The following is a 26,814-nucleotide window of genomic DNA, read 5'->3' as shown; positions in this document are numbered from 1 at the left end:
ACGTGCCTGTAATTCTGGCTTATATGAATTCTTTATTTTGTTATTCTAATTTTTATAGAATATAAATGTTACATATATGTTATATTTACTACCGGTGTTTTTTCCCCTTTTTAACGTTTTGTGTTTTAGTTTTATTATTATTATTTTTTTACTATGGTGTCAATTTTCTTTTTCTTTCTTTTTTTTTTTTTTTGGTCTTTTTGAGACAAGGTCTCACTGTACCATTTAGGCTGTTCTTGAACTCAGTTTGTAGCACAGGCTGGCCATCAACTTGTAATGATCTTCCTGCCTCAGCCTCCCAAGTGCTGGGATTACAGGTGTGTGCCCCCCCTGCCCCCCTGCCCCCGCCAGCTAATTTTCTTTTAAATTTTATTTGAACACTTAGATTCCATGTATTTTAAGGTTTTGTTGTTTATTTATTTATTTATTTGAGATGGTTTTTCTGTGCAGTTCAGGCTGGCCTTGACTCACTTTGTTTCCCAGGCTGGCCTTGAACTCACAGCAATCTTCCTGCCTCAGCCTCCCAAGGGCTGGGATTATAGTTGTGTGCCACCATGCCAAGCTATTCTGAGGTTTTTGTACTAAAATATTTTTGCAAATTTTGTCTGTCTTTATAGATGTGATTTTTGAGTTCCTTTCCTGCTCATCCAATGTACATTCTGTCACTTCTCAGTAAGTCTTCAGAATGCAAGATACTTCTATCCCTGCTCATAATACTGTCCATAAAATTCAAGTATACTTGTGTCTTCTGTTTAATTTCTGTGTTCCTTAATTCACTACAGGTTTTGAGTTGAATAACCTTCTAGCTGATTTCTATAGCAAGGAGCACTCAATCGGGGAGGAGGGTTTTTTTTTTAATGTTTTCACATTTGGCTAAGAGGTAATTGGTGTGTGGGGAAGTCATAGTAACATTCAGGGACTTCGAACAGTGTCCCAGGCTTGTGGGAACACGTGGTTGTGTCCTTCCACCGTGTAGTGTTCTGGGAATGTCACTGGAATCTGTTCCTGCGGCGGGAGAAGAGAAGGAAGAAGAGTTGCAAGAGAAGGGGAAGGAGGACGTGGAAGCGGACACTTCAGATGATACCACACACTCCCTTGGTGCTGAAGGTAGCCTGTGCCTTTTTCAGCAGAGTACATTCTTCTGTGTTCCTTTAACATGAGCATGTGGATGTTTGAGTTTCTTGTTAGCAGGTTCAGGATTTCTCATGATTAAATTGAGTCATTAAGAAATGTGCTCATCATTTAAAGTCTTCCATCTGATTTATCCAAGAACTTGTAGCTCATTGGATAGTCCTTTTCTGCATATTGGCTCTTTTTTTTTTGCTCTCCTTTACTTTTTTTTGAAATAGTTAGGCTCTGAATAGGTTTTTGTGTGGGTCTGGGTTATGGTGTATCTTCAGAATGTAGACAGAGTCTACCATATTCAGATTTTTGCTTCATTATATATTTTTCCCTTTCATTCCTTTTTTTTTTATTTTTTTTTTAAAAAGTAAAAGAAGGATAACAGTAGTGGGGGAGGGCTTACCAAATTCCCCCTTCATTCTTAATGCACTTATTCTTGATTTTTCCTAGGAATTGAACTGAGGGTCTTGTATGACTCTTTCATTTTTTTTGGAAGTATTTTTCAGGGGCAAGGTTTTGATGTGAAGAACTTAACATGATCTTGTTTTGCCAAGGGACAGCAGCTTTCACCTTGATAGTATTGTGGGGAGATTCCTAATTTCTTGGAGTTTCGTCCTAGATCCTGCCTCATCACAGCTGGGCTTTGGGGTCCTAGAACTCTCTCAGAGTCAGGATGTTGAAGAGCATATTGTCCCATATGAAGTAGACAAAGAACACCTACAGTTACTAACCACCAACTCTGGTTATGGCAGGCTCTCCTGTGTGGATGCAGATACTGGTATGAAATGCTTTTCTCACTTTTGGAGTTATGATATTTATGATATTTTCTTTCCCTTGATAAGTTTTATACCTGCCCAAATTAATATAATCTTAAGTTGATATAGTAAGTTTGCAGTTAGCTGGTAAATACTTGATGGCTTGCAAATTGAGATTTTCTATAAGTAGTTATTGGTGCTTTCCTTTTGTGGAAAGTATATATTTATATATACTTTAAGTTGGACTGACTTCTTTTAAAAATCTTTGCATTTTAAAATCATTTGGGTGGGCTGGGAAAGTGGCTCAGTGGAGGGCTTCCCTCTCATTTACCAGACTCTGGGTTTCATTCATCTGGGACTGCTTCTTGTACTTTGAATAATGTCTCCTCCTTGTCTCTTTTCCTTCCTTTTGTTTTTTTCTAAACCTTGAAGCAGTTAAACATGACGGGCAGCGCAGTGAAGGTACCCCTGTGGCGGAACAGCCCAGCAAGGACGCCCCTGTGACCCCAGAGCCGGGTAAAGTGGTGCAGGTGGTAGAAGAGCAAAGTCCAACACCAGCAAGGTAAATTAGTTTTCTCTTTTTTTCTTTCATTTGTTGTTCTTTCTTTCATTTGTTTGTTCGTTCTTTTATTCTTTCTTTCGTTTGTTTATTTCTTCCTTCCTTCTCTTTCTAGTTCGTAGATTTTTGCTTTTGAGTTACACTGTTTTTATGTTGCTGGGTAGATACTTTTTTTAGGAATTGTTGATTTTTTTTATTTGCCCCGTTATACTTGGCATATTTCGTGTCTAATAGGAAGAGTGATTACTTACAAACATTGTTTATCTATGCAGTGTCATTGTGTCCTCATCGTAATTTATGCCTTTACAGAGGAGCTCTGAAGCTGCTGTCACTAGACGATCCCAATCTTTGGTTGCCACTCCTCCTGTTACCTTTGTGTGCAGAGCTGCTGTCTCTAGAGCAGGTCTTTTTAGCCTCTCGAGTGTTAGGAAGAGTCACATAAATATATTTGAAGATTTGCTCTTCCCATACTTGTTTTTGTTTTTTTTTTTCTTTTTGAGACAGGGTCTCGCTATACAGTTCAGGCTGGCCTTGAGCTCACTTTGTAGCCCAGGCTGGTCTCGAACTCGCAGTGATCCTCCTGACTCAGCCTCTCGAGTGCTGGGATTACAGGTGTGCGCCACCACGCCCTGCCACTCTCTCCATACTTGAACACTCACATGGCTTTGGGTCTTTAGGTATCCTGCCTCTGGTAGTTTATGGGAAAGATAGATGTAGGAGCTTTTCCAAGTGTTTACAGCTCTTGGCAGGAATTGGATAATACACTCACCTTTGCTCTACCTCTGGTGATTATTTTATCCAAAACTAGATTTTAGACTTATTTCTATTAAAATCGTTTGTTGGCTGGGGCTATAGCTCAGTGGTGGAGAACATGCCTAGCAGCAGTGGGGGGCTGCATATAGCAGAGGAAAACTGGGAGGATTTCATTTTGAGTAAGTATTCAGTATTGTTTCATTATTTTCTTCAGAAGAAAAAGTGGACAGTGAGGTCGTGAATAAAGTTGAATGTCAAGAGTTGTCTTTCTGATATAAAATACTTAGCTTAACAGTAGATGCATTTTTAGGTTTTTCTTTTTTTACTCATAAAAATAGTAAGTTTCTTGACCCTATTGTAGTAAGATAGGGTCTTACTATGTAGTCCAGGTTGTCCTTGAATCCATGATGATCCTCCTGCCTCAGTCTCCTGAGTGCTGGCATTACAAGCATGCACCACTGCTTCCAGCTAGGTTTTTCTTTAGGAAGTTCTTCTTTCACCTGTTTTGGCTATCCTGTTTACTCTGCATAGTGGTAGGATAGGTAAAAGTCTCTAGGAAGGGATTAAAATGATTGTCTTGTCAGGCAAAGTGGCATATATCTATAATTCTGACTACCCAGGTGGCTGAGGCAAGAGGATCACAAGTTTCAGTCAGCCTGAGGCAACTTAGCAATTTAGTTGAGACCCTGTCTCTCAAGACAATGCGGCGGGAAAGGGGGCTAAAGTTGTATCTCTGTTTTTCTTTTTTTTGTTTTTGTTTTTTTTTGTTGTTGTTGTTGTTTTTTTTTATTTTTTTCTTTGTTTTTTTCCGGTACCAGGAATCGAACTCACGACCTTCCACGTGCCAGGCAGGCACTGTGCTGCTGAGCTAAATCCCTAGCCCTGTTTTTGTTTTGTTTTTCTTCTGGTACCAGGAATTGAACTCACAACCTTGCACTTGTCAGGCAGGCGCTTTGCCGCTGAGCTAAATCCCCAGCCCCTGTATCTCTGTTGTTCAATCCTTGGCACTGGGGAATAAAAAAAAGTTGCTTTACATGTATAAGTAGGATCAGTGCCAAGGAGTCCTGACTTGCGGCATGGTTGAGTAGATGAAATGGCAGCAGCAGAGGATGATTCACATTGGAGCACTTTCCAGGGAAGGTTGCTGTTTGGACTGCCCTCCTTAGTGGCAGTGCCATGGTTGGGGTCAGAACGTTTCATACAAGTCTAGTTAACAGCTTATGTAGCAGAAATCTCCAGCTCACTGTGCAGAAATCTTGGAAAGCATGCAGCTCCGCAGTGAGCTGAACTGAAGAGAGGCGTTGCTGTGCATGAGACTCAGGCAGGCTTTGAAATGAGCTGAGGGCTTCGCAGAGTAACTTACTTTGCTTTCAGTAGGTCATAATACAGATTATAGCTACTGGGAATTTTGAAATTATTAAAGAAAAAATACAAAATAGGAAAAGTTTTCTGGTGAACAGATGAAGACTGAATTGAGCAACCTTTTCTCTTGGTGATGTGACTTTCGTAGGTTAGAAGACCTGCCATCTAGTCCTGGAGTGTCTCACACTGCTACGGAAACAAAAGAACAAACATCTGCTCAAGACCTTCTGGAAGGTGGATTACAGATTCAGAAATCACCAGAGCCTGAGGTTTTGTCAACTCAGGAGGACTTGTTTGACCAGAGCAATAAAACAGGTATAAAGGACGATTAGTTGTTACAGCTAGCTCCTCTTCTCGAAAGAGTGAAATTTTTATTTTAGTCCAGAGGCTAATGTGTAAGTTCGAAAGCACTTCAGAGATGTGCGGACTTGTTTGTGATATGGAAGGAAAATGTTTATAGCTAATTAGAGAGAAAGGCTTTTGGGAAGTTTTTGCTGTTTAACGTTTTTTTTTTTTGTTTGTTTGTTTTGTTTTTCTCCGGTACTGGGAACCGAACTCACGACCTTGCACTTGCCAGGCAGGCGCTTTTGCCACTGAGCTAAATCCCCAGCCCCTGTTTAACGTTTTAACATGATTTTCTCTTTTGGAAATAGTTATTAACAACAGCTAACTAAGTCAATTTAGTATTATGCGTAGGATTAGCCATTTTTTCTTCAGTTATCATGTGCTTACTGAATCTTCAAGTGTTAAATATAGTAAGTTTAGTTTTTCATATTGAGCTGGGTGTCAGTCTGCTTACTACTCATCTGTGTCTTAGTTCACCTACTACAAAGAGGCAGTTAAGGTTTACTAGAAAGGACAGAAAACTTGGAAGAATAAAATGGTGCTTATCTCATACACTTTTAGTCTCCCATCCCCCCCATTCCACAACCTCAGAGGGCAAGAAAGTGTCAGCAGCCACCACCCAGACACAGTGTGTTTTTTGTAAGAAGGGATGAGAAGACTGTATTTACTATTTGGTGATGGCGCTTGCTGTGCAGAACATTCACAAGGTGACCAAAGAGCCCCTTTTCACTTCCTCACTAAAGCTGTAAGGTTGTATTTAAGGTATTTCTGTACCCTTAGGATGAATATAGTTGATAGTCTGTGTGTTGCTAAGGAGAGGGGACCAGTAGGAAACTTCATAATACAAATCAGCCGCTCATACTTTCTTTTATTAGCGCATTAGTATTCATCTCCTTTGAGGAGGCCCAAGTTCTAATCATGAAAATTGCTGCGTTCGTATCATCAGGTGTCATGCGCATACTTTTGACTTCTCCCATCCGCACCATGGCATGAGCTTTACCTCACCTTAGGTAGACCTGGGAATAAAAGGCTCGCTTGCTGTTTTATAATAGAAGCTTCACAAGAAAGAAGAGCAGCCAAGCAGAGGTATAAGGATTCTGGCTTTTCCTCTCCAAGTTTGGATTATGACAGAAATTCAGGATTCAGGAACTTTTTTCTTCAATACCTTGTTAAAGATACCCATAACTTGGGGGGGTTAATATTCACTGAAGATTTGTCTTATGGCATTCCATTAAGTATACTATGATTAGAACAAAATTTCTGCCCTCTCGAAACATGGTTGGTAATATGGATATTACTGCTTTTGTAGTACTTTTTTCTTTTTGTTTTGGGCAAATCAGTACCATCAGTCTGAGAGGTAAATGCAAGAAAGAAAGAATTTCTTTCTTTTCTTTTTACTCAGTAGCTTCTGATGGTTGCTCTACTCCTTCAAAGGAGGAAGGTGGATGTTCTCCGGCTTCCACACCTGCTACCACTCTGCCCGTCCTGCAGTTTTCTGGCCAGAGGTCCCTCATACAGGAGAGTCTGTCTACGTAAGTAGGTCACACTGTATCTGAGGGCTTGGGCTGAGGGTAGCAGAGCTGAAGTTGCTTGTTGGTCCAGAATTCTTATTAAACCAAAAAGTAGAATCTAGGCATTAGACCTCCTGGTGTAAGGACTGAGTTTAACGATCAAGGGCAGTTAGATCTATTTCCGACATAGGCTTTGTAACAGTCGATCAAAATTTTCACCAGGACAGAAAATGCCCAGGTATTTAGAATGTATTATATATCCCAAGTAAGCATTCTGTTGTTTTATTTTACCAGCATTTCTTCTCAGTTGACATCATGGGGAAAATAGGTCAGTCGTAGTTAACAGTTAACAGTAGTTAACAGTAGTTCAATTCTTCATCTCAGTGGTATGGCAGAGAGGTTTGCTTTTCTGTTTTTTGTTTGTGTTTGTTTTAAAATAAAAATATATAGTCTTCCTAATTATGCAAAAGTGGCATTTTTTTAATGTCTCAAACCTGCAGTGACATCATTTTTTAGCACTTGCTCATTGTTTTTCAGTCATGATGCCCTTGTGTTTAGGCATCCACTTTGCCCTTACTCTTTCTAAAAAATTTTATATTAAAAATGTCTGAGGGGCTGGGGATTTAGCTCAGCGGCAAAAGCGCCTGCCTGGCAAGCGCAAGGTCGTGAGTTTGGTTCCCAGTACCGGAGAAAAACCAAAAAAAAATAAAAATAAAAATAAAAATGTCTGAAGCCGGATGTGGTGGTACACACCTGTAATCCCAGTGCTTGGGAGGCTGAGGCAGGAGAATCGTGAGTTTGAGGCCAGCCTAGGATACACAGTGAGCTGACGGCTAGCCTGGACTATGTAGAAGTAATTTTTTAGCGGTTCTTCTACCAGTTTCAGATTGTTGTTTAGGAGGAATGCTGTTAGGTATTGATCTGAATGAGTTAGATATTTTTGATATTACAAAGTAAAAACAAATATGGAAACTATGGCTGTGGTAAAATAACCTGTGATTCTCTCTTTATATAAAGGAATTCCTCAGATCTTGTTGCTCCTTCCCCTGATGCTTTCCGATCTACCCCTTTTATCGTTCCTAGCAGTCCCACAGAGCAAGAAGGGAGAAAAGGTGAGCACTCTTGATCTGTCTGTTAATCTCAGGTGAGAAGAGGAGGCCAGGATGTGTGGCTCAGTGGTAGAGTACGTGTGTAGCGTGCTCAAGGTCCTGGGTCTGATCCCCAGTTCTGCAAAGAAGAGGGAGCAGCACTGCATTTTTCTGCCATGCAGAATGTGCTGTTTCTTTGTACGTTAGAACACTGTCCCACATCCTGTTTGGAGACCCACATCTCTAACCTTCAGGGATATGACCTAGTGCAAAATGTTCGCTTTGGTACTTTGCTTAGATTCTTCTGAGAGCTTTGTGTTGTTTACTGAGTTTTTATAAAGGCCATTAAAAGAGAATTTGTATATCTTTAAAGTCGATGCAAATGATGTGTGTTCTTTTTATTTTTTTATTTTTTTTGATGCAAATGAATTAGTGTGGTGAGGACCTGGGTTTTTTACTAGTGGTCTACTAGTTTCCGGTAACATGCTAACATGTTTCTGGTGAGAGGGAACCAGAGATTGTTATTTTTACTATTAAATAGTTTTATCCAAAGAGTGGCTAGGAGCAGGTGGTAAAAGTTTTAATTTACTCATTTTTCTCCTCTAAGGACTTAACTGGTTTTTGTATTATTTTATTCACAAGAAAGCCTTTTCACTCACCTAATTTTATTTTGTTTGCTTTTGGTGGTACTGGTGATTAAACCCAGGACCTTGCATATGCTAGGCAAATGCTCTAATGCTGAACTGCGTCCCAGCCCTTTTTATTTTGAGACAGGTCTCACTGAGTCACCCAGGCTGCCCTTGAATTTTATTATTTTCCAGCCTTAGTCTCCTGAGCATCTGGGATTACAGGTGCATACCGCTGTACCTGGCTTAACTGATTTATCTTAGTTACCTAAACCTCTTTTGCTCTGCTCTAGGCTCCAATCTAGCCATGTAATGTATTCTAAATGCCTAGTATTTCTGCAAAGTTTTTTTTCCCCAGTAAATTTTATGCTTGTCTCCTTTTTATTCTTTCATATGTCCGTAATATTACAGTACCAAATTTTTATTGAGCATTGAGTGTGTCACACACTGTCCTAGGTGCTGCCCTTTGGGTCCAGGTGCCTCTCTATAGTTTTTCTCATTGAATCTTCACATCTAAGCAGTAGGTGTCACTTTTTCCGCCTCTTACAGATAAAGATACAGAGGCACAGGGGCTGCTTCATGAGTGGTGAGATGTAGTGGTAGGATTTGAACTTGGGTGGTTGCCTCCCGAGGGTGTGCTCTTATTGTCATGTGCATGCTGCCTGTGATAGCCTGCTGTCTCTGCTTTAAGTGCAGTCATTATAGAAATGCATTTAGCTGTTTTTCAAATGTAATTTATCTGCAGATTGTCTCCAACTGTTTTCTTTTGAAATCACTTGTGGTAGCCAAATAAACTAACATCATTCTAATCATAAGATGATGAATACCCACTGAATCTTCAAGTGTTAAATATAGTAAGTTTAGTTTTTCATATTGAGCTGGGTAAATCCATCCTACAAAAAACCCTATTAATGCAAGTTAAGTTTGCTTAATGCGTAGAACAGTTTTTTCTGTTGGTGGTGTGAACGCTGAAAATATATAAAAATGATTATACTTTCTCCCTGATTCAAGGTAAATCCATCCTACAAAAAACCCTATTAATGCAAGTTAAGTTTGCTTAATGCGTAGAACAGTTTTTTCTGTTGGTGGTGTGAACGCTGAAAATATATAAAAATGATTATACTTTCTCCCTGATTAGGCTTTTAATAGTACTCATTATAGAAAATTTAGAAAATGTATAGGAAACTAGTACGAAGAAAATAAAATGACCTGTAATACCACATTCCACATTTAATTACTGTTAGGATTTGGATATAGTCCTTTGAGAGTCCTTTCTATGCATAACTATGAGAAAGTATTTTTGGCTGGGTGTGGTGGCTCACGCCTGTAATCCCAGCACTTGGGAGGCTGAGGCAAGAGGATTGCTGTGAGTTTGAGGCCATCCTGAAGTGCATAGTGAAACACTGTCTCAAAAAGACTAGAAAAAAAAAAGTAGTTTTACACGGTTGGCATCCTATTGTGTGTATGATTCAGTTTTTCCATGTAATATATTATCATTGTCAGTGTATTTCGGATTTAATGCATTTGCTTAATATGTGTATCCATGTTTGTGAGACTGTATATGCTTTTCATGTGTGGTTTTTGCTGTCTTCTTAACCTGAAGTATTTTCATATGTGGTGCCTAAAGTAGTGGGTCCTTAATATGTTTTGTCATGACAAAAAAATGTCACAAGGTGAGATGAAAATGCTGAGCACAGCTGTGGCAGTGTGTCAAGCCCTGTAGCACCGGCTCCCCAGCTGGCAGTAAGTAGGTTGGCGCATGACATGGAGGCCTCTGAGCAGCATGGGTAGGTACTGAGCTGGGAGTGTAGAGCGCCCACCGCGTGAGTGCAGACGGGGGACGCACTGCTGTAGGAATTGATGCGTGGTCTGGAGGAAGCCTGCTTGGGGTCAAGCTGTAAGACAGAGGAAGAAGTGTGATGCAGACTGTGAGGAAGCACGTGTGTTGTGTGTTTGCTCCCTCTTGAGTAATTTGTGTTGGTTTTAGTGACTCCTCAGGACTTGGATGCAGTGGTGCTGATTGGCATCGATAGGTCTTTGCCTTCCTTTTTATTTGTATAGGCACCCGTCTTTCTACACTTAGCAGTTGTTAATTTAAATATAATGAGTTCATAAATATGTAGACATTTACTCAATGTGGTGAACAAATTCACTGCCTTTTACATCCTGGAGCGTAATATGTCATGGTTAAATTAAGTGGCATTAATCTGGGCATCCCGTGCAGAGTGAGAAAAACCAACTCTCTAGAATTAGGAAAGGGGCTGAGGAGCCAAGTTAACGTATCTTGTAAATGGGTAGGTGTCCCCAGCTATTCAGTTGTGTGTTTTCTATTAGTACGTGTTTGTAGTGCATACTGACCACATTTATCATGTGGAATTGATAACTCACAGAACGCAATTAATTCTTTTTATATCCCATCCCCCACCTCCCTCTCTTGGTCTCCTTTCTATTTGCAAAACCCAGATTTTAACCTAATAGAAGCATGGTTACTTCTCCTTCCCCACTCTTATCATAGGAAGAAAACATTACTAGGACTCAATTTATTATTTATTGTTTTCTTTTTCTTTTTTCCTTTCTTTTTTTTTTGGTACTGGGACTCTAACCTAGGACCTTGCGCTTGCCAGGCAGGCGCTTGTGTCACTGAGCTATATCCCCAGCCCTATTTATTGTAAGTTAAAGTCTGGGTTTTTTTTTTTTTTTTTTTTCTGTAAAGACAGGTCTTGCTATGTAGTTCAGGCTGCCCTGAAACTCATTGTGTAGCCGGGCTGGCCTTGAACTCGCAGCAATCCTCCTGCCTCAGCCTCACAAGTGCTGGGGTTATAGGCGTGCGCCATCATGCCCAGCCTAAAGTCATTATTTTTTTTACAAGAAATTTCTGTAGAATTATTTTCAATAGTACTGGAACACGAGTAGTATTGACAAGTGATTATTTGTTTTTCTTTTTTTAAACCAGACGAACCAGTGGATATGTCAGTGTTGACTGAGAGCGGAGTGGAGCCTTTTCAGAACAAACTCCAAGCCAGCGATCCAGTGCAAATAGAAAACACGTCTCTCCCCCCTGCACGTACTGTGTCTCCGCAAGCATCAACGCCGGTGTCTCAGAGCACGCCCGTGTTTACCCCTGGCTCCCTTCCTGTCCCGTCACAGCCTGAGTTTTCACATGTGAGTATTGGATGAAGAGTTTTTTGTTTCCTCTTAACATATAATTTATAAACAGTGAAATTCACCCACTGAAGTGTATTATTTAGTGATAGTGTAGTGAATCTATAAAGTGCGGTACCTGTCATCACATTTAAGTTTAGAGCATTTTTGGTCACCTAACATCGTAATGTACTATTTGTGTTTAAATTTTGTGCTATCTCTGTAAGTTTTTGGAAAATGTTATTGTGAAATTGAAAGAGGTCATGGGTCATTGTGCTGTCTTACAACTCCTGTCATTTTTGTTTTCCCGCAGGCCTACTATTTTCAAAAAGGAAATTGTTTATGATGGACATATACCTTGAATCTTTTCCCTGTTAACCTTGGTCATAATAATTTTTAGGGTTATATCATCTTCATCTTATCCTTTCAAAAACTGTGATCTTTATGAGTAGATATATAGCAGTCTTATTATTCTTTCCCCATTCCTGCTCTAAGGACATCAGGATGATTGATTTTTAGATTTTTTTTTTTTTTTTTTTTTGAGATAGTCCCGCTGTGTAGTTCAGGCTGGCATGAACTCACTGTGTAGCCCAGGCTGGCTTTGAACTTGCAGCAATCCTCCTGTCTCAGCCTCCCGAGTGGTGGGATTACAGGTGTGAAACACCATGCTTCGTTGAGTTTTAGGTTTTTGATATATATTTTCTTCTAAAAACAAAAGGAGACTAATTCCTAGTTTATATAATTTGAAATGCAATTTTCATAGAGTTGCAGGTCCTTAGTTGCATCTAAATGACTGTATTGTATGTTGAATCTAAGAGATGGTTTTTTTTGGTTGGGTTTTTTTTTTTCCAGTACCAGGAATCGAACTCACGACCTTGCGCTTGCCAGGCAGGCGCTGTGCCGCTGAGCTAAATCCCCAGCTGTATGTTGAATCTAAATGTTTGTTCTTAGGGCTTAGGATGTTACTCAGTGTTAGAATGTTTTCCCAGCATGTGGAAAAATGGCTCTAGGTTCAATCCCCAGTACTGAGGGGAAAGAAGAATGCCTGTTCTTGTATAGGTATTATTGGGAGAATCTTTCACGCCTTCTAGTTTATAGGTGTTATTACAAGTCTTTTTTTTCCCCCTGGTACCAGAAATTGAACTCAGGACCTTGCACTTGCTAGGCAGGTGCTTGTGCCAGTGAGCTATATCCCTGGCCCTACAAAAGTCTGTATTCAAAAATAGAATTTGAAAATGAATAGTAAAGAGATATGCTATGAATATAGTGAGGGGATAGTAGGAAGAAGGAAATTTAATTTCTTCCTGGGGTTTTAAAACTTGTTTTGCTGAAGAATTCCATTTTAAGGAATTAGAAGGAATGTGGTAAAATGGTTATGAACATGGATAGTGGAGTCAGAATTAACTGGAGTCGTTCTAGTTCTGTGGTTACTATTGTGGCCGATCAAAACTGAGCCTCTTTTTCCTTGTCAGTCAAATGGGGATTTAAAAATTTATTTAGTTTTTTATTTTGCTATTCTGTGGATTGAACCCAGGGCCTTTGCATTGAACTGTATCACCAGCACTTTAAAATTTTTTTAAATTCTGAGATAGCGCCTTACTAAGTTACTGAGTTGCCCAGGCTAGGCTTGAATTTGCGATCTTCTCTTGCCCCAGCCTCTCAGTGCTGTAGTACAGGCCTGTGTCATGATTCTGTCTCCAGCTCAAATGGGAATTTTGTAGTATCTACCTCAATGTAGTCATGGGGTTAATAAGTATAATGTCACTAGGATAGTGCCATGTATGTGGTAAATACTGCATAAGGTTTTTACGGCTGGCAATGAAAGAGTTACATAGATATGGAATAGATATTTAACCACCGTCCGTCTTTGTCTTTAGTTTTTCTGTTGCTATAAAAGTTACTTTTTTTTTGTACCGGGAATCATACTTAGTACCTTGCGCTTGCCAGGCAGGTGCTGTGCCGCTGAGCTGTATCCCCGGCCCCTTTGAAAGTTATACATCAGCATAATATAGAACAGAAGAATCACTGAGATTAACAGATAAGTTGTAAACATTGACCTAAAGCACTGAGAAGAATATTCTCTTGAAAAATGTAGCTGATGCTGAAGGCAGTAGTTGCAGGTGTTTTTCAGTGAGCAAACAGAACTTTTATGAAAGTGAATCTTTGCAGAGGTGTCCGTACCATTGAGAGGAAACAATGGCTACACAGAGATCCAGCTTTTTTTTTTTTTTTTTGTCTTTTTGCAGTAGGGTCTTGCTATGCAGTTCAGGCTGGCCTTGAGCTCACTTTGTAGCCCAGGCTTGGCTTCAACTTGCAACGATCCTCCTGCCTCAGCCTCCCGAGTGCTGGGATTACAGGCGCATGCCACCAGACCTGGCGAGATCCAGGTTTATGAAGACTTGCTGTAGGAAATTGTTCTGCCTCAACATTCACCAAATACCTTTAGCAGCAACTAGAAAACCAGCAGTGAAAATATGATACAAATGAGTCATTCTCAGTGTACTTCAAAAATTTTCTGGAACCGGAGATGACTCTGATCACATTTCTTTGTAATCATATTTTAAGATGCTTCAGCAGTACAGTCCGTGCCTCTTTTTTTTTTTTTTTTTTTTAAAAAAAACACTCTGAAGAGGACCTTTACAACATAGCTTTTAAATTAAGGGTTTGATTTTAGGTAATTAGTAAACATTTGTGAACAAAAAAAAATTAAAACAGTTCTTCCTTCACCTCTACACAAATATACTTTCAGTTCCTTTTTTTTTGCTCTCCTCTGGATTGAACCCACTGCCTTTACACTGAGCTAGATCTCCAACCCTTTTAAAATTTTGCTTTTTAATTTTTATTTTGACCTGGGCATAGTGATGCATGCCTCTAATCTTTGCACTTGGGAAGGTGAGGCAGGAGAATTGCCACGAGTTCAAGGCCAGCTCCCTGGGCTACAAAGTGAGGTTAAGGTCGGCCTGGGCTACATAGCAAAACCCTGTGTCAAAAAACCAAAAAAAAAAAAACCAACAAAAAAACAAAAACCAACCAAAAAAACCTAAAAACCTGAATACTTAATTTTTATTTTGAGACAGAGTCTTGCTAATTTTCTAAATTCCCCAGGCTGGGCTTGAATTTGTAATCTTCCTGCCTCAGCCTCCCCGAGTGTTAGAATTATAAGGCATGTGCCATCACCCGTGGTTTTCGCTTTCAGTACTTTTTTCCTCTGATCAGTCTCCATAATTCTACCTCGCATGGTTATATTTTCACAAAATCTGTTTTTAAAAATGTGAGCCATGTCCCTGTTTTCTCATACAGTTCATCCTCATCTGCTTTAGATCGTTGGGTTAACAGTATGACTATGTAAGCGCTGATCGCAGCAGAGCTTGTGGAACGTTAGGGTTGTTTTACCATGTGTGCATAATTTCTTACCTTGGAAATTGTTGTCTCTGAATTTCTCACTTCTCAAATCAACCTTAAACCCTTCACTAATTTTCAGAACCTCCTTTTAAGGATGTTCAGCAGCCTCAAGCTTTCTGTTTCGTCTCTTTGGAGAAAACTGGCTTGCACCCCTAATGTCTGATTGTTTGTCATCGATGCCCTGTATGCCTGGTGCCTGGCTGTCATCTCCCTTGGTCGTCGTCCACGGAGCGCCTCCTTACCTTTGCGCTGGAGACCTCTTGGGCTGCATATGTTCTTCTCTTCCTCCTCCTGCCCTTTCTCTGTCTGTGGAAGAGATTGTGCAGAATTCCTTTCATTTCTTTTAATGTTTAGTAGAATTTGCCAATGGGGGGGGAAATAGGCCTAGACCTTTTCCTGTGGAAAGATTTTAAATTATGCGATCAACTTTATTTTTTGGACGTCTGTGTTGCTCAGCTTGGTCTCCAGCTCCTGGCTTAAAGGTTCTTCCAGCCTTTCAAATAGAGGCCTGGCCCTCGTGCACGCTGAGCCTAAGCTGTCCTTGGGCTGCGCCTCCAGCTCCCTCCCCTGTTCGGTGGGCTGCCTCTCTGTGGAGGGCATTCTCCAGGAGCCTTCATTCCACTCTCATAATTGATTTGTACTTTAGTTTGGAGGAATATAAACATCCAGATTGGCAATATTTTTCTTTCAAGTTTTTGAGGGCATTGCTTTGTTGTCTCTGAACTTCTTTTTTTTTTTTTTGCGGTGCCAGGGATCAAACTCAGGACTTTGTGCTTGCCAGGCAGGCGCTTATGCCACTGAGCTATATCCCTAGCCCCTCTGTTGTCTCTGAACTTCTGATGCTATTCTTGAGAAGTGTCAGGCCAGTCTTCAGTACATGGTATGTTCTTCTGTCTTGAAATCCTGCGGGATCTTCTCTTTGCCCCCAGCCATCTCAAATCTCCAGACCCTTGGCATGGGTCTGTTTTTAGTCATTAGAGTGGACAGTTGGTCAGCCCTCTCAGTGTAGAGACCCAGAGCCTTCATTCAGTTTAGAGAAGTTTAATTATTGTAATTTCCTCCCCTCCCCTCCTTTCTCCTGTCCTTAACACTTACTGTTTGGATGCTGAAACACCTCAAATGGACTTTAGTTTTTTCTCTCTTTTTTTTTTTTTTGAGACAGGGTCTCACTATGCAGTTCAGGCTGGCCTTGAGCTCACTTTGTAGCCCAGGCTGGTGTCAAACTCACAGTGATCCTCCTGCCTCAGCCTCCCGAGTGCTGAGATTATAGGCATGTGAGTTTTTCCTTACTCTGTTTCGTACTTTCCATCTCTGTGCTGTTCAGCTTCTTGAGTGATTGCCTCTGCCATCTTTCTTTTATTAGCTGTTTTTGAGGTATAGTTCATACTCTACCTATTTAAAGGGCACAATTCAGTGGCTTTTAGTATACTCACAGAGTGGCATATTCATCACCACAGTCCCAATTTTAGAACACTTTTATCATCCTCCAAAACCATGTCCGTTAGCACTTGCATTTTCCCAGCCACTGTCTGTCTGTATAGATTAGCCCCTGCTGGACATTTTCTATAAATGACATTTTACAACAGTCTTTTGTGGCTGGCTTCTTCCATTTAGTGAAAAATTTTCTGGGTTCATCCACGTTGTCATGTATCAGAATTCTATTCCTCTTTATTGCCGAATAATACCATGGAATGCATACCTTCATCAGCTGGTGGTCATTTGGTCTGCTTCCTCTTTTTCGTCTGTTGTAATAATGCTGCTGTGTGCATTGGTGCACAATTCTCTGTGAGGAAATGGTTTTATTTCTCTTGCATATACCTGTAGGTACTGTTGCTGGGTTTAATCATTTTTTTAACCTTCTTCTATCCTTGTATTCTTGATTTCTCAACTTTTTTCTTGTGAATGTTTGTTTTCTTTTAAAATAGCCTTTTGTTATGGGCATAATATATTATACTATATTTTATCTGTAAAGATAATAATAATAGCGGCCCCCTTGTCACTGTTTCTTCCAGAGAAGTGTTAGTTTTTTTTTGTTGTTGTTTTTTGAGACAAGGGCTCACCATCCAGTCCAGGCTGGCCTCGAACTCACTACGTAGCCCAGGCTGGCTTCGAATTTGCAGCAATCCTCCTGCCTCACCCTCCCAAGCTGGGAATTACAGGCGTGTGCCACCTGGCCAGCCTGATAAGTGTTTTGTTTGATTCATTTTGTTTGGCTTTTAATTTTTTTAGTGCTGGGGATCCGACCTTAGGGCTTTAAGTATGCAGAGCAGGAGCTGTATTGCTGAACTGTACTCCCAGCACAATTTTGTTGGTTTTGATCTCTTTTAAAGTGGAAATTTTCAAACTGGGTGTGGTGGCGCACACCTATAATCCCAGCACTCAGGAGGCTGAGGCAGGAGGATCATTGCAAGTTCAAGACCAACCTGGGCTACAAAGTGAGCTCAAGGCCAGCCTGAACTGCATAGCGAGACCCTGTCTCAAGAAGACACCCCCCCCCCCAAAGTAGAAATTTTCCTTACATGTCTGGGAGTGCTTGATTATTTGCTGATACTTAAGAGTGAAATACTAGAATACTATAGATTAGAGTGGTTCTAAGGTGGTGTTTCGGGTTGTTGTTTCTGAGAGTCCCTGTAATGTGATCTGCTGGAAGGAACACTGTTAGCTGTGCCTTGATGTCCCAATCTTGATTGTCTGCCCTCATCAGATTCCCCAGGATGTATCCAGTCTCCTGCCCTTGTGTGTACCGGCCTGGCTGCCATTGTATCGAAAGTCCATTAAGGGAAGAGGGTTTAGGGGACTAAGAGGCTGGTACATGTTGTGAAGTACAGTTCCATCCTGAATGTACCTTTTCCTTTAATCTCCAAGGTTTCAGTATAGTTCTTACTGCTAACTGTGCCTTTGTCCTCCAGCTCAGGGACACTCTGCCTTCTCCAGGGCAGAAAGCAGCCCAGGAAGACGGGGAGGATCTGGGAGTCAGGCTGCTTTGAGGATAGATACCCAGTCCTCCTGTTTCAGCACCACCCTCGCCACCCCTTCCAGAATTACCTGGTGCTGCTGCCAAGTCCTGAATCTTTTTGGGGAGATGAGTGTGATTTAGTGGTACAATTCTCTTTGCTTCTTGGCTTTCTTTGTTGGCTTAGAAATTTAACTTTTGCTAACCTGCCAAATAGATTACTACTCTTCCAGAATTTTTTTCAGTTATCTTTTCATTTGTTCTTTTTCTTGAGTATTTATGCCTTTTTTCCCTCCTTGCAGTACTGGGGATTGGATCCAAGGGCACTCCCCCACTGAGCTACATCCCCAGCCCTTTTAGGTTTTTTATTTTTGTTTTTTTTTTTTCTGGTATTGGGAATCAAACTCACCACCTTGCCCTTGCCAGGCAGGCGCTGTGCTGCTGAACTAAATCCCCAGCCCCTAGTTTTTATTTTGAGACAAGGAGTCTTGCTAAATTTCTCAGGCAAAGATCAGACTTGCAATCCTCATGCTCTGAGCTCTGGGTAGCTGGGAGTACAAGTATGTATAACTTTGTCCAGTTAGAATTTATGCTGCTTTTTTTTTTTTTTTTTTTTTTTTAAACCATTTGCCTAGAAGGGTTTTGGAAAGAGTTAAAAGGAAGTGTGTAAATTCAGTCTGTCCAAAGTCCCTAGAGCTGGGCATGGTGGCGCATGTCTATAATCCCAGAACTCATGAGGCTGAGGTAGAAGGATCATTGCGAGTTCAAGACCAACCTGGCTTACAAAATGAGCTCAAGGCCAGCCTGAACTGCATAGTGAGACCCTGTTTCAAAAAGACAAAAAAAAAAAAAGTCCCTACTTTTTAAATTATGTTTCAAAATTCTACATGTTACTCTTAGTGGAGAACCATTGCACACCTGTTATTTTGTCTGTACCTTGATTCCTGGGATCCATGTCAATTTAATTTTGATATTATAAGATTTAAATATATATATACACACACACACACACACACATATATAAGAAGATAGCTACTAAACAAGAGAAAATTGAGATGCTGGTAATTTTGTGAATGTTTTTTCTTTTCTAACATACTTGTTAATTGCATAGCTTCTTTGACCCTTCACCAGCATGTGGGGAATGAGGAGACTATTAGAACATAGTTTCATATTTAACACTTTTTCTTTTTGTTTTTGGGGGATGGCAGATTAGATTAGACAGATTAGATTAGAGATGGTAAAATGAAGATGGTAAAAATCTTAAGCTTTGTATGTTTGAGGCTAGTTTTTCCCTCGGGATACTATAGGTTTAGGTCTGTCCCTAGAAGTTGATGCTTTGGACATAGTCCTGATAGTTCTTTGTCATTAATTTTTTTTTTTTTTTTTTCTGGTACCGGGAATTGAACTCACAACCTCGCGCTTGCCAGGCAGGCACTGTGCCACTGAGCTAAATCCCCAGCCCTCTTTGTCAGTCTTTATCTCCCAGAGTTTTGTCTTTATCTTTGGAAATGCAGTTTGTTGCTGAATTGTGCTCTGACTGATTGAAATTCTACTTGTATTCTAAAAATTCTGGTTAAAAAAAATTCCATCAGTATTTACTTCGATAATATTGTAAAGGTGGTTATGATGGGACACGACTGTTTAATGGGTGTAGGGCTTCTTTGGGCAGTGAAAATGTCTTTTATGGGGTTGAAGTGCTGGTTGCCCATTTTGAATGTAGTGAATGTCACTGAATTATTGATTTTAAAATGAGTTAATTTTATGTTACATGGTTTTGGTTTTAAGAAGGTGTTCATACTTTTTTTTTAGCATTTGTATTTATTGAATTACTAAATATTTATTATCAGCTATATACCAGGCAAAAGGAACAAATAGTTATTTATACTCTTTTAGCAATGCATCAGCCCTCATCATGTAAAACGTATACTGCTGAGTTAGCATCCAGAGTCTTCAGTCTTCATGTAGGGTTTCCTGCGTGTTTTTTCGTTTACTGCGTACTGGTGTAGACCATTAAGCAGTCCAAATTTTGTCTGTAACGCTAGAGGAATTAACGTTGCTTTTATTTGTGTTTGACAAAGCAGGAACCAATGAAGTAAAACCCTTCCTTTTGGTGGCAGTGGAACAGTATGATTCTTGACTGCCAGGCGTCCATTTTTAGAAAAAGCCAATCCACTGGGATATAAAACACACACTAGGCCAGCTAGTGAACTTCTCAGAGCACAGTTTTCCTTTCTTATATTATCTGAATACAAACCATTCATTACAAAGAACTTACAGGTAACTATTGTAGACAAAAATGGAAGTGCAGTTGATGATGTGTATGTCTTTGAAACATCATATTTAACTTGGAAGCAGGTTCTCAAAATGAAGTTTGCCAGTATTCCAGAGGTACTAGCTGATGCTGCAAGTAATCGTGTTCCAGGTGTTAAAGACTTGCCTCTTTTAAGATAGTCAAATTTTTTTTGTATGATTTCGATGACCATTGGTGTTCTGAATTTTGCATCTCCTAGAGAAGGACTAGGTTGAGCACGTTTATATATTGCTGTCTTCATGCCCTGAGGGGAGCGTGTTGGTTCGACTCCGGAGCAGCCTCACACCTTCTTCTCCTCAGGGCAGCCCTGGTACCGGTATTTATAGTTTTATTAGCAGTGTCTTAGCTTATCTAATAACTTATTTTGGGGCTGGGAGTGTTGCTTAGTGATAGAACACTTGCCTAATGTGTGTGTGGCCCTGAGGTTGGATCCTAGCATCACAAAACGCCCCCACCAAAAACCCTTTTTTTTTATTTTTGCAACTAGACAAAGCATATATATATTTCTTGCAGATGTTGTACAGATGAAAAAAGATAAAAATATCAATTATTCTATCTCAGAAGTAACAACTCTTTCTAAATCACATTTCAATTTTAAAATATATGAAAATTACATGAAAAAGTATAAAAAGACTATAATAAAATATATATTCATGTACTTTTTCTTATTAAAATGGAAACTATTTCTACTTAATGCATAGCCAGAGTTTTTGTTTTTCTTGTTTGAGACAGGGTCTCTCTGTATAGTTTGGGCTGGCCTTGAATTCACTATGTGTAGCCCAGGCTGGTCTTGAACTTGAGGTGATCCTCCTGCCTCAGCTTCCCAAGTGCTGAGATTATAGGTGTGCACTGCCACTCTTGGCTTTTCCATGCTTTTGAATATCCTTCTGTCATACAGTTTTGTAATAGTGGTGCAAAGAATTCTATCATGTAGATGTATTATAATTTTTAAATCTGTTCTAGGCATTTAAAATATTTCATGTTTCCTATTCTGATAATAAGGTAGCAGTGAATAGTCTTGTTTTTTTTTTTGGTCTTTTTGAGACAGAGTCTCGCTATGCAGTTCAGGTTGACCTTGAGCTCACAAGCCCAAGCTGGTCTTGAGCTCGCAACAGTCCTCCTGCCTCAGCCTCCTGTGTGCTAGGATTACAGGCATGTACCAGCACGTCCGGCAGTAGTGAATAGTCTTATAGCTAAGTCTGAGTGTGCTTCCAATGATTTTCCGGAAATGGGATTACTGGGTTAAAGGAGATACAGGATTTTAAAGCTGTTGTACATTGCCAAATTGCTATTTAGAGATATTGACCCAATTTATGTCTGTATATGAACAGGTCCAAATTTATGGTGATACAGGGCTGGGGATTTAGCTCAGCGGCAAAAGCGCCTGCCTGGCAAGCGCAAGGTCGTGAGTTCGGTTCCCGGTACCTGAGAAAAAACAAAAAAAAGAAAATAAATAAATAAATAAACAAATTTATGGTGATTCTTAGATCTAATAGGATAAATAGTATTAACAACCATTGAAATACCAAAGTTACAAAATAAACAGAATGTTTGGGTACCTGTTTTGATTCCCCACTCCATAAAAATCATGGAGTGAATGTCTTACCAGGTGTGTCTAGAGTTTTGTAGCATTAATGTTAGGCAGAATAATACTCATAACTGTAAATTCTTAAAACATATCTAAATTTTGAATTATGTTCTCCCATTGTAGAGATTAAGGTATCATTACTGAAAATGAAATGCCGAGCCCTAAATTAAGGCAGAAATGAGGGGCTGCAGGCCGCAAACGGAATGTGCCCTTGAGCAAGGCTGTTGGGTCTTCTCCTTTCTGCAGCTCCCTCATGATGCGCGCTCAGTTGCGGTGACTAACGGGACTGGTGTGGCTGGCCTGAGTTCCTGTGCTCTGGGAAAGGTGCTCCGGGTGGAGTAGGAGGAGCTGCCGCAGGAGGCTCTGCGGGGTGTGGGAAGAGGAGGCAGAAGGTCCAGTGCTGCCCAGGAGCAAGAACTGCAGGATACTTGCTCTAAACTCGTGGTTTCCTTTCTGTTTTGATTTGTACAAGCAGCTTCTGCCCTTGCCTCGCGAACTCAGGGGAAACCTGTTTGCCTTCCCACCTGTAAGCCACGCCTCCTCTTGATATTTATCCTGTTCTTGTGCTCCCCTTGGTCACAAATAGAATTTTAAAAATTTCCTAGGAAGGAAAATGAGAGCCGGGGGTATAGCTCAGTGGCACAGGTGACCCTGGCAAGCGCAAGGTCCTGAGTTTGATTCTCCCTGCCAAAAAAAGTGAAGTGCTTTTTCCTTCCTCCCTCCCTCCCTTCCATCTATCCATCCATGGGATTTCACTGTGTAGCCCGGCGGTCTTGAATTCATGGCAGTCCTCCTGCCTCAGCCTCCCGAGTGCTGGGATTACAAGTGTGCCTCACCATGCCTGGCTGAAATGCCATTTTAAATATATAAAGTTTGATGAATTTTGGCGGTGTTGACAGATGTGTAGCTACTACCACCATCAACGTATAGAACAGATTCCTCAAACAAAAAAGTTCCCTCATAATCCTAATCCTCTGTAGTTAATTTCCCTGTACCCCAGGTTTCCCTTCTATCCTCGGTGAACATACCTTCTTTTTCTATCAGTATAGTTTTGTTTTGTTCTTGAGAATTTCATGTAATTGGAATCATGAGATAATGTCTTTGGTATGTGGATTCTTTTACTTTGCATATTTTTGAAATTTGTTCACATTTTTGCATGTGCTAATATTTTAATTCCATTTTTATTGTTGAATAGTATTCCACAGTATGATACGCACAGTTTGCTTTATCCATCCACCAGTTGACAGATGTTAGGTTGCTTCCAGTTTTGGACTGTTCTGACTTAGTACAGCTGTGAACATTGTTTCTCTTAGGTAAATTCCTACTAGGAATTTCAGAGTCATGGTAATTGAACTTTCTAAGGTACTGTCATACTGTTTTCTGAAGTGGTTCTCCTTTTTTGCATCCCCGCCAGCAATATGTGAGAGCTGCAGTTGTTGCACAGTTCTTAGGCTTTGGGATTTTTCAAACTCATGTGGTATTTAAGTGTGATTTTAATTTGTATTTCTCTGCTGACTAATGTTATTATAATTTGAATTCTGATACTTGCTGTACGAATGGCAGCTCTTGTGAAATAACAGGAAGTAAAATGAGTACATAGTATTTTCCCACTTCGTGAGATCTGAAATGGGCTCTGTAGGCAATATGTCCAAATGATTCCTATGTACTGTAATTGGAGCCCATCATGACGTGATCGTAGTAGCTTGATAAGTACAAGTAAGTTTAAGTGTCTTTTTCACCTTTGAAAAAAGGTAAGGTAGTACTTCCAGGTTTTTGTTTGAGTTATGCTTATTCCATAGCAGTGATTGTATAGGAAAGAAACGAGCCAGAGACGTCTGTAGAGGAAAGATGTGATTCTGAGCTTTGTCCTTCTGCGGTTGCATTCATTAGAGTTCTTTAATTCTGGGATTACTGATTAGAAATTGTAGATGAATGCAAGGGTTAGATGGAAAAGAAACAAGATTATGAATAAATGGTGATTTGTCACCTTTTGTTCTTTCTTAGGACATTTTCATTCCATCGCCAAGTTTGGAAGAACGATCAAATGATGGGAAGAAAGGTGGAGATCTGCATAATTCATCTTTGACTGTTGAGTGTTCTAAAACTTCAGAGACTGAACCAAAGAATTCCACTGAGGATCTTGGGCTCTCTTTGACGGGGGATTCTTGCAAGTTGATGCTTTCTACAAGTGAGTACAGTCAATCCCCAAAGATGGAGAGCTTGAGTTCTCACAGGATTGAGGAAGATGGGGAAAACTCGCAAGTGGAGGATACTGAACCCTTGTCTCCAGTTCTCAATTCAAAACTTGTTCCTGCTGAAAGTGAAAGTATCCTGATGAATCCAGCACCAGGTGACCAAGTAGAACTCAGTCAGAATGATGACAAAACAAAAGGAGGTGACACAGAGAACAGGGATGACATCAGCATTTTAGCTACTGGCTTCAAAGGCAGAGAAGACACTGTAACAGAAGACATTTGTATCGATCTCACTTGTGATTCAGGGAGTCAGGCGGTTCCTTCTCCAGCTACTCGGACTGAGACGCTTTCTAGTGTCTTAGATCAGGAGGAAGCTATGGAAGTTACAGAGCACCATCCGGAGGAGGGGTCTTCGGAGTCTGAGGTGGAAGAAATCCCCGAGACTCCTTGTGAAAGTCATGGAGAGGAGCCCAAAGGGGAAGACACAGAGAGCGTTCCCTTCCACCTCTCCCTGACTGAAACTCAGTCCCAAGGACTGTGTCTTCAAAAGGAAATCTCCAAACAAGAGTGCCCAGAAGCTATGGAAGTTGAAACCAGCGTGATTAGTATTGATTCCCCCCAGAAACTGCCAGCACTTGACCAGGAACTAGAACATAAGGATCAGGAAGCTTGGGAGGAAGCGACTTCTGAGGACTCCAGTGTTGTCATTGTAGACGTGAAGGAGCCGTCTCCCAGAGCTGACGTTGCTTGTGAACCTTTGGAGGGAGTGGAGAAATGCTCAGATTCTCAGTCCTGGGAGGATGTTGCTCCAGAAATAGAACCATGTGCTGAGAATAGATCAGATCTCCAGGAAGAGAAGAATGTAGAATATGATGGAGATCTGAAATCAGTGACTACAGAAAAGGAACCTGTAGGGGAAGACTCTGCGCACCCCCTGTTGCCTTTAGTGAGCGCAGACGAGCCTCCCCGGCCTGACCGGAAGGTGCAGCAGCCTCAGCTTCAAGAGAAAACAGACAGTTCGCTAACAGAAGACTCCAAAGTGGCTAATGCACAGCAGCCAGGCTCAGGTGGAGAGGCCGGGCAGCCCGAGAAGGCCTCTGCCCACGCCTCACAGAGCTTCTGCGAAAGTTCTAGCGGTGAGTGTGGTTCTCGATCGTTCTGAGCTCCAGGCACTTCACCATTTGAAATGGAAGGTAGAAGGGCGCTGCATGCTCATGTCAGGGCTGAGCAGCGTTAACTGGAGTTTAAGCTTATGAATGACCAGTAATATTTGGGACATCTAAGATTTGAGGTTACATTTTTTTTAATGTAATGTGTAAGATCAGAGGTCATTTGAGTTTTACCAGCTTTGTAACAACTCAGGAGTAGTCCGTATGTATACTGGCCTGTTCCTTCTCTTTAGGTTGTGTCTTGTGTTCCCCTTCCCACCAGCCCAGTACCTGGCACACGTAGACCAGCAGACTGCCGCTGCGCTCGCCCCCAGTACATGTTTATATTTCAACCCTTGCTTTGAAGGACAAGGACCTGATTTGAGTCCACAGTAAAAATCACTGTTATGAGTAGTAGGCTGTTACTGGTTGTTTCCCCCTTATGAGCATTCGATAAAATTTCCAGATTATCTGTCTCTCCCTCTCCCTCTCCCTCCGAAATCTAGCATGAAGACATAGATTGCTTCCTGAAATGTTCATGGAGTATCATATGTGGCATTAGCTGAAAAGAATTCAAACTTTCTGAGTCTCCAGGTAGTGTAATGTAAAACCAAAACAAAAAACCCAACAAAACAAGTTTCTGGGGAAAAAGAGGGTCACCCTGTATCCTGGGTGACCAGGCCTTTTGTTTTGCCTAGAATAGTCCTGTTTATACCCATTGTCTAGGTGTGATTATTAATCACTAAGTTTATATTCAGGATTTATTTGTTTACTTATTTTTATTTTTCTCTTCAGAACAAGAAATTTTAGAGTGGAAAAGGAGGCTAGAACTATTGGGGTTCAGTGTCGTCTTCTAAAGTGGCCCATTAATGATTAAGGCAGGACTAGAACCTAGGTCTCCAGATTCCCACGTCAGTGCTTTGTCCTCCTTCAAAACTACTCAGTATGGTCTCTCTGATTCTGAAGAGTCACAGTAAACAACTGTCTGAATGATCTAAAATTCTGTATTGTTGAATATTTTTATAGTTTCATTACATTAAAGAGTTCTTGATCTAAACAGAGAAAGTATCAGGGCTTATGGATTGTCTTTATATGATTACTGAGGAATATTTTTTAAATGTCTTAACAGTTTAATGCAGAGGAAGCTTCTAAAACACAGATATTAGTTCAGTTAGATTAACAGTATTCTTCATGGATTTTAATTTATGCTGTTAACATGGCAGCTGGCTGTTTTTTGTTACAGACACTGCATAGTATAATTATTTTACTAATATTAATCTAGATTATTAAAAATGTCAGTAATTTTTTTTTTTTTACTTATTTTAAGACTTTAGTTATTAGACCACAAAAATTAATGAAGACTGATTGGAAAATAGTATTTATAAGAGAAGTTAAATAAAATAGTTTTAGCTAGAAATTGCAATTCAGAGGAGAGTAAGTTCTTGACTTACAGGGTTAGTCTAAAGTAAATCATTCAGAACATTGCAAAAAGAACAGAAGAAAAATTACCTGTACTTGAAATGTAGTGTAGTTGTTAACTTTAAGAGTAGTTTAAATGAGAATCATAGGGGCTGGGGATTTAGCTCAGCGGCACAGCACCTGTCTGGCAAGTGCAAGGTCATGAGTTCGATTCCCGGTACCAGAAAAAAACAAAAAACAAAAAACAAGATAAATGAGAATCATGTAAAAAGTTAATGGTTTTGCAGTTTGAAAAGACAGACTAAAATGTGTAAATTGGGCAAGTCCCAGAAATCTGTAGATTTCTGAATACTAGAATTACAGCAGCACTTTCGTGTTTTTAATATCCTTATTGATTTAAAAAATAACATGCTCAGCTGGGTGTGGTGGTACACGCCTGTAATCCCAGCACTTGGGAGGCTGAAGCAGGAGGATCACCGAAAGTTCCAGGCCACGGCTACATAGTGAGACCCTGTCTCAAAACAAAAACAGAGAAC

General features: G+C 40.4%; 1 protein-coding gene and 1 pseudogene across 5 annotated transcripts in view; one reads left to right on the top strand and one right to left on the bottom strand.

Moving 5' to 3' along the window:
- Tp53bp1 (tumor protein p53 binding protein 1) overlaps positions 1-26,814 on the top strand; it is a 72,698-nt gene that overhangs the window by 9,589 nt on the left and 36,295 nt on the right. For 3 of the 5 annotated variants that reach the window (XM_005381379.2, XM_005381383.2, XM_005381382.2), the window contains exons 5-12: positions 977-1,107; positions 1,742-1,900; positions 2,310-2,439; positions 4,700-4,866; positions 6,299-6,428; positions 7,425-7,519; positions 11,075-11,283; positions 23,521-24,847. In XM_005381379.2, coding sequence (XP_005381436.1) covers positions 977-1,107; positions 1,742-1,900; positions 2,310-2,439; positions 4,700-4,866; positions 6,299-6,428; positions 7,425-7,519; positions 11,075-11,283; positions 23,521-24,847 — 2,348 coding nt within the window. The remainder of the gene's footprint in view (positions 1-976; positions 1,108-1,741; positions 1,901-2,309; positions 2,440-4,699; positions 4,867-6,298; positions 6,429-7,424; positions 7,520-11,074; positions 11,284-23,520; positions 24,848-26,814) is intronic. The other 2 variants (XM_005381381.2, XM_005381380.2) reach the window with 2 other exon arrangements.
- Positions 19,552-20,372, bottom strand: LOC102026319 (annotated as a pseudogene).

The sequence above is a fragment of the Chinchilla lanigera genome, unplaced genomic scaffold, assembly GCF_000276665.1.
Source record: "Chinchilla lanigera isolate Chin_1 unplaced genomic scaffold, ChiLan1.0 scaffold00015, whole genome shotgun sequence".
NCBI classification, from domain to species: domain Eukaryota; kingdom Metazoa; phylum Chordata; class Mammalia; order Rodentia; family Chinchillidae; genus Chinchilla; species Chinchilla lanigera.
Note: the sequence above shows the minus strand (reverse complement) of the source record. Positions and strands in the feature narration are given on the sequence as shown.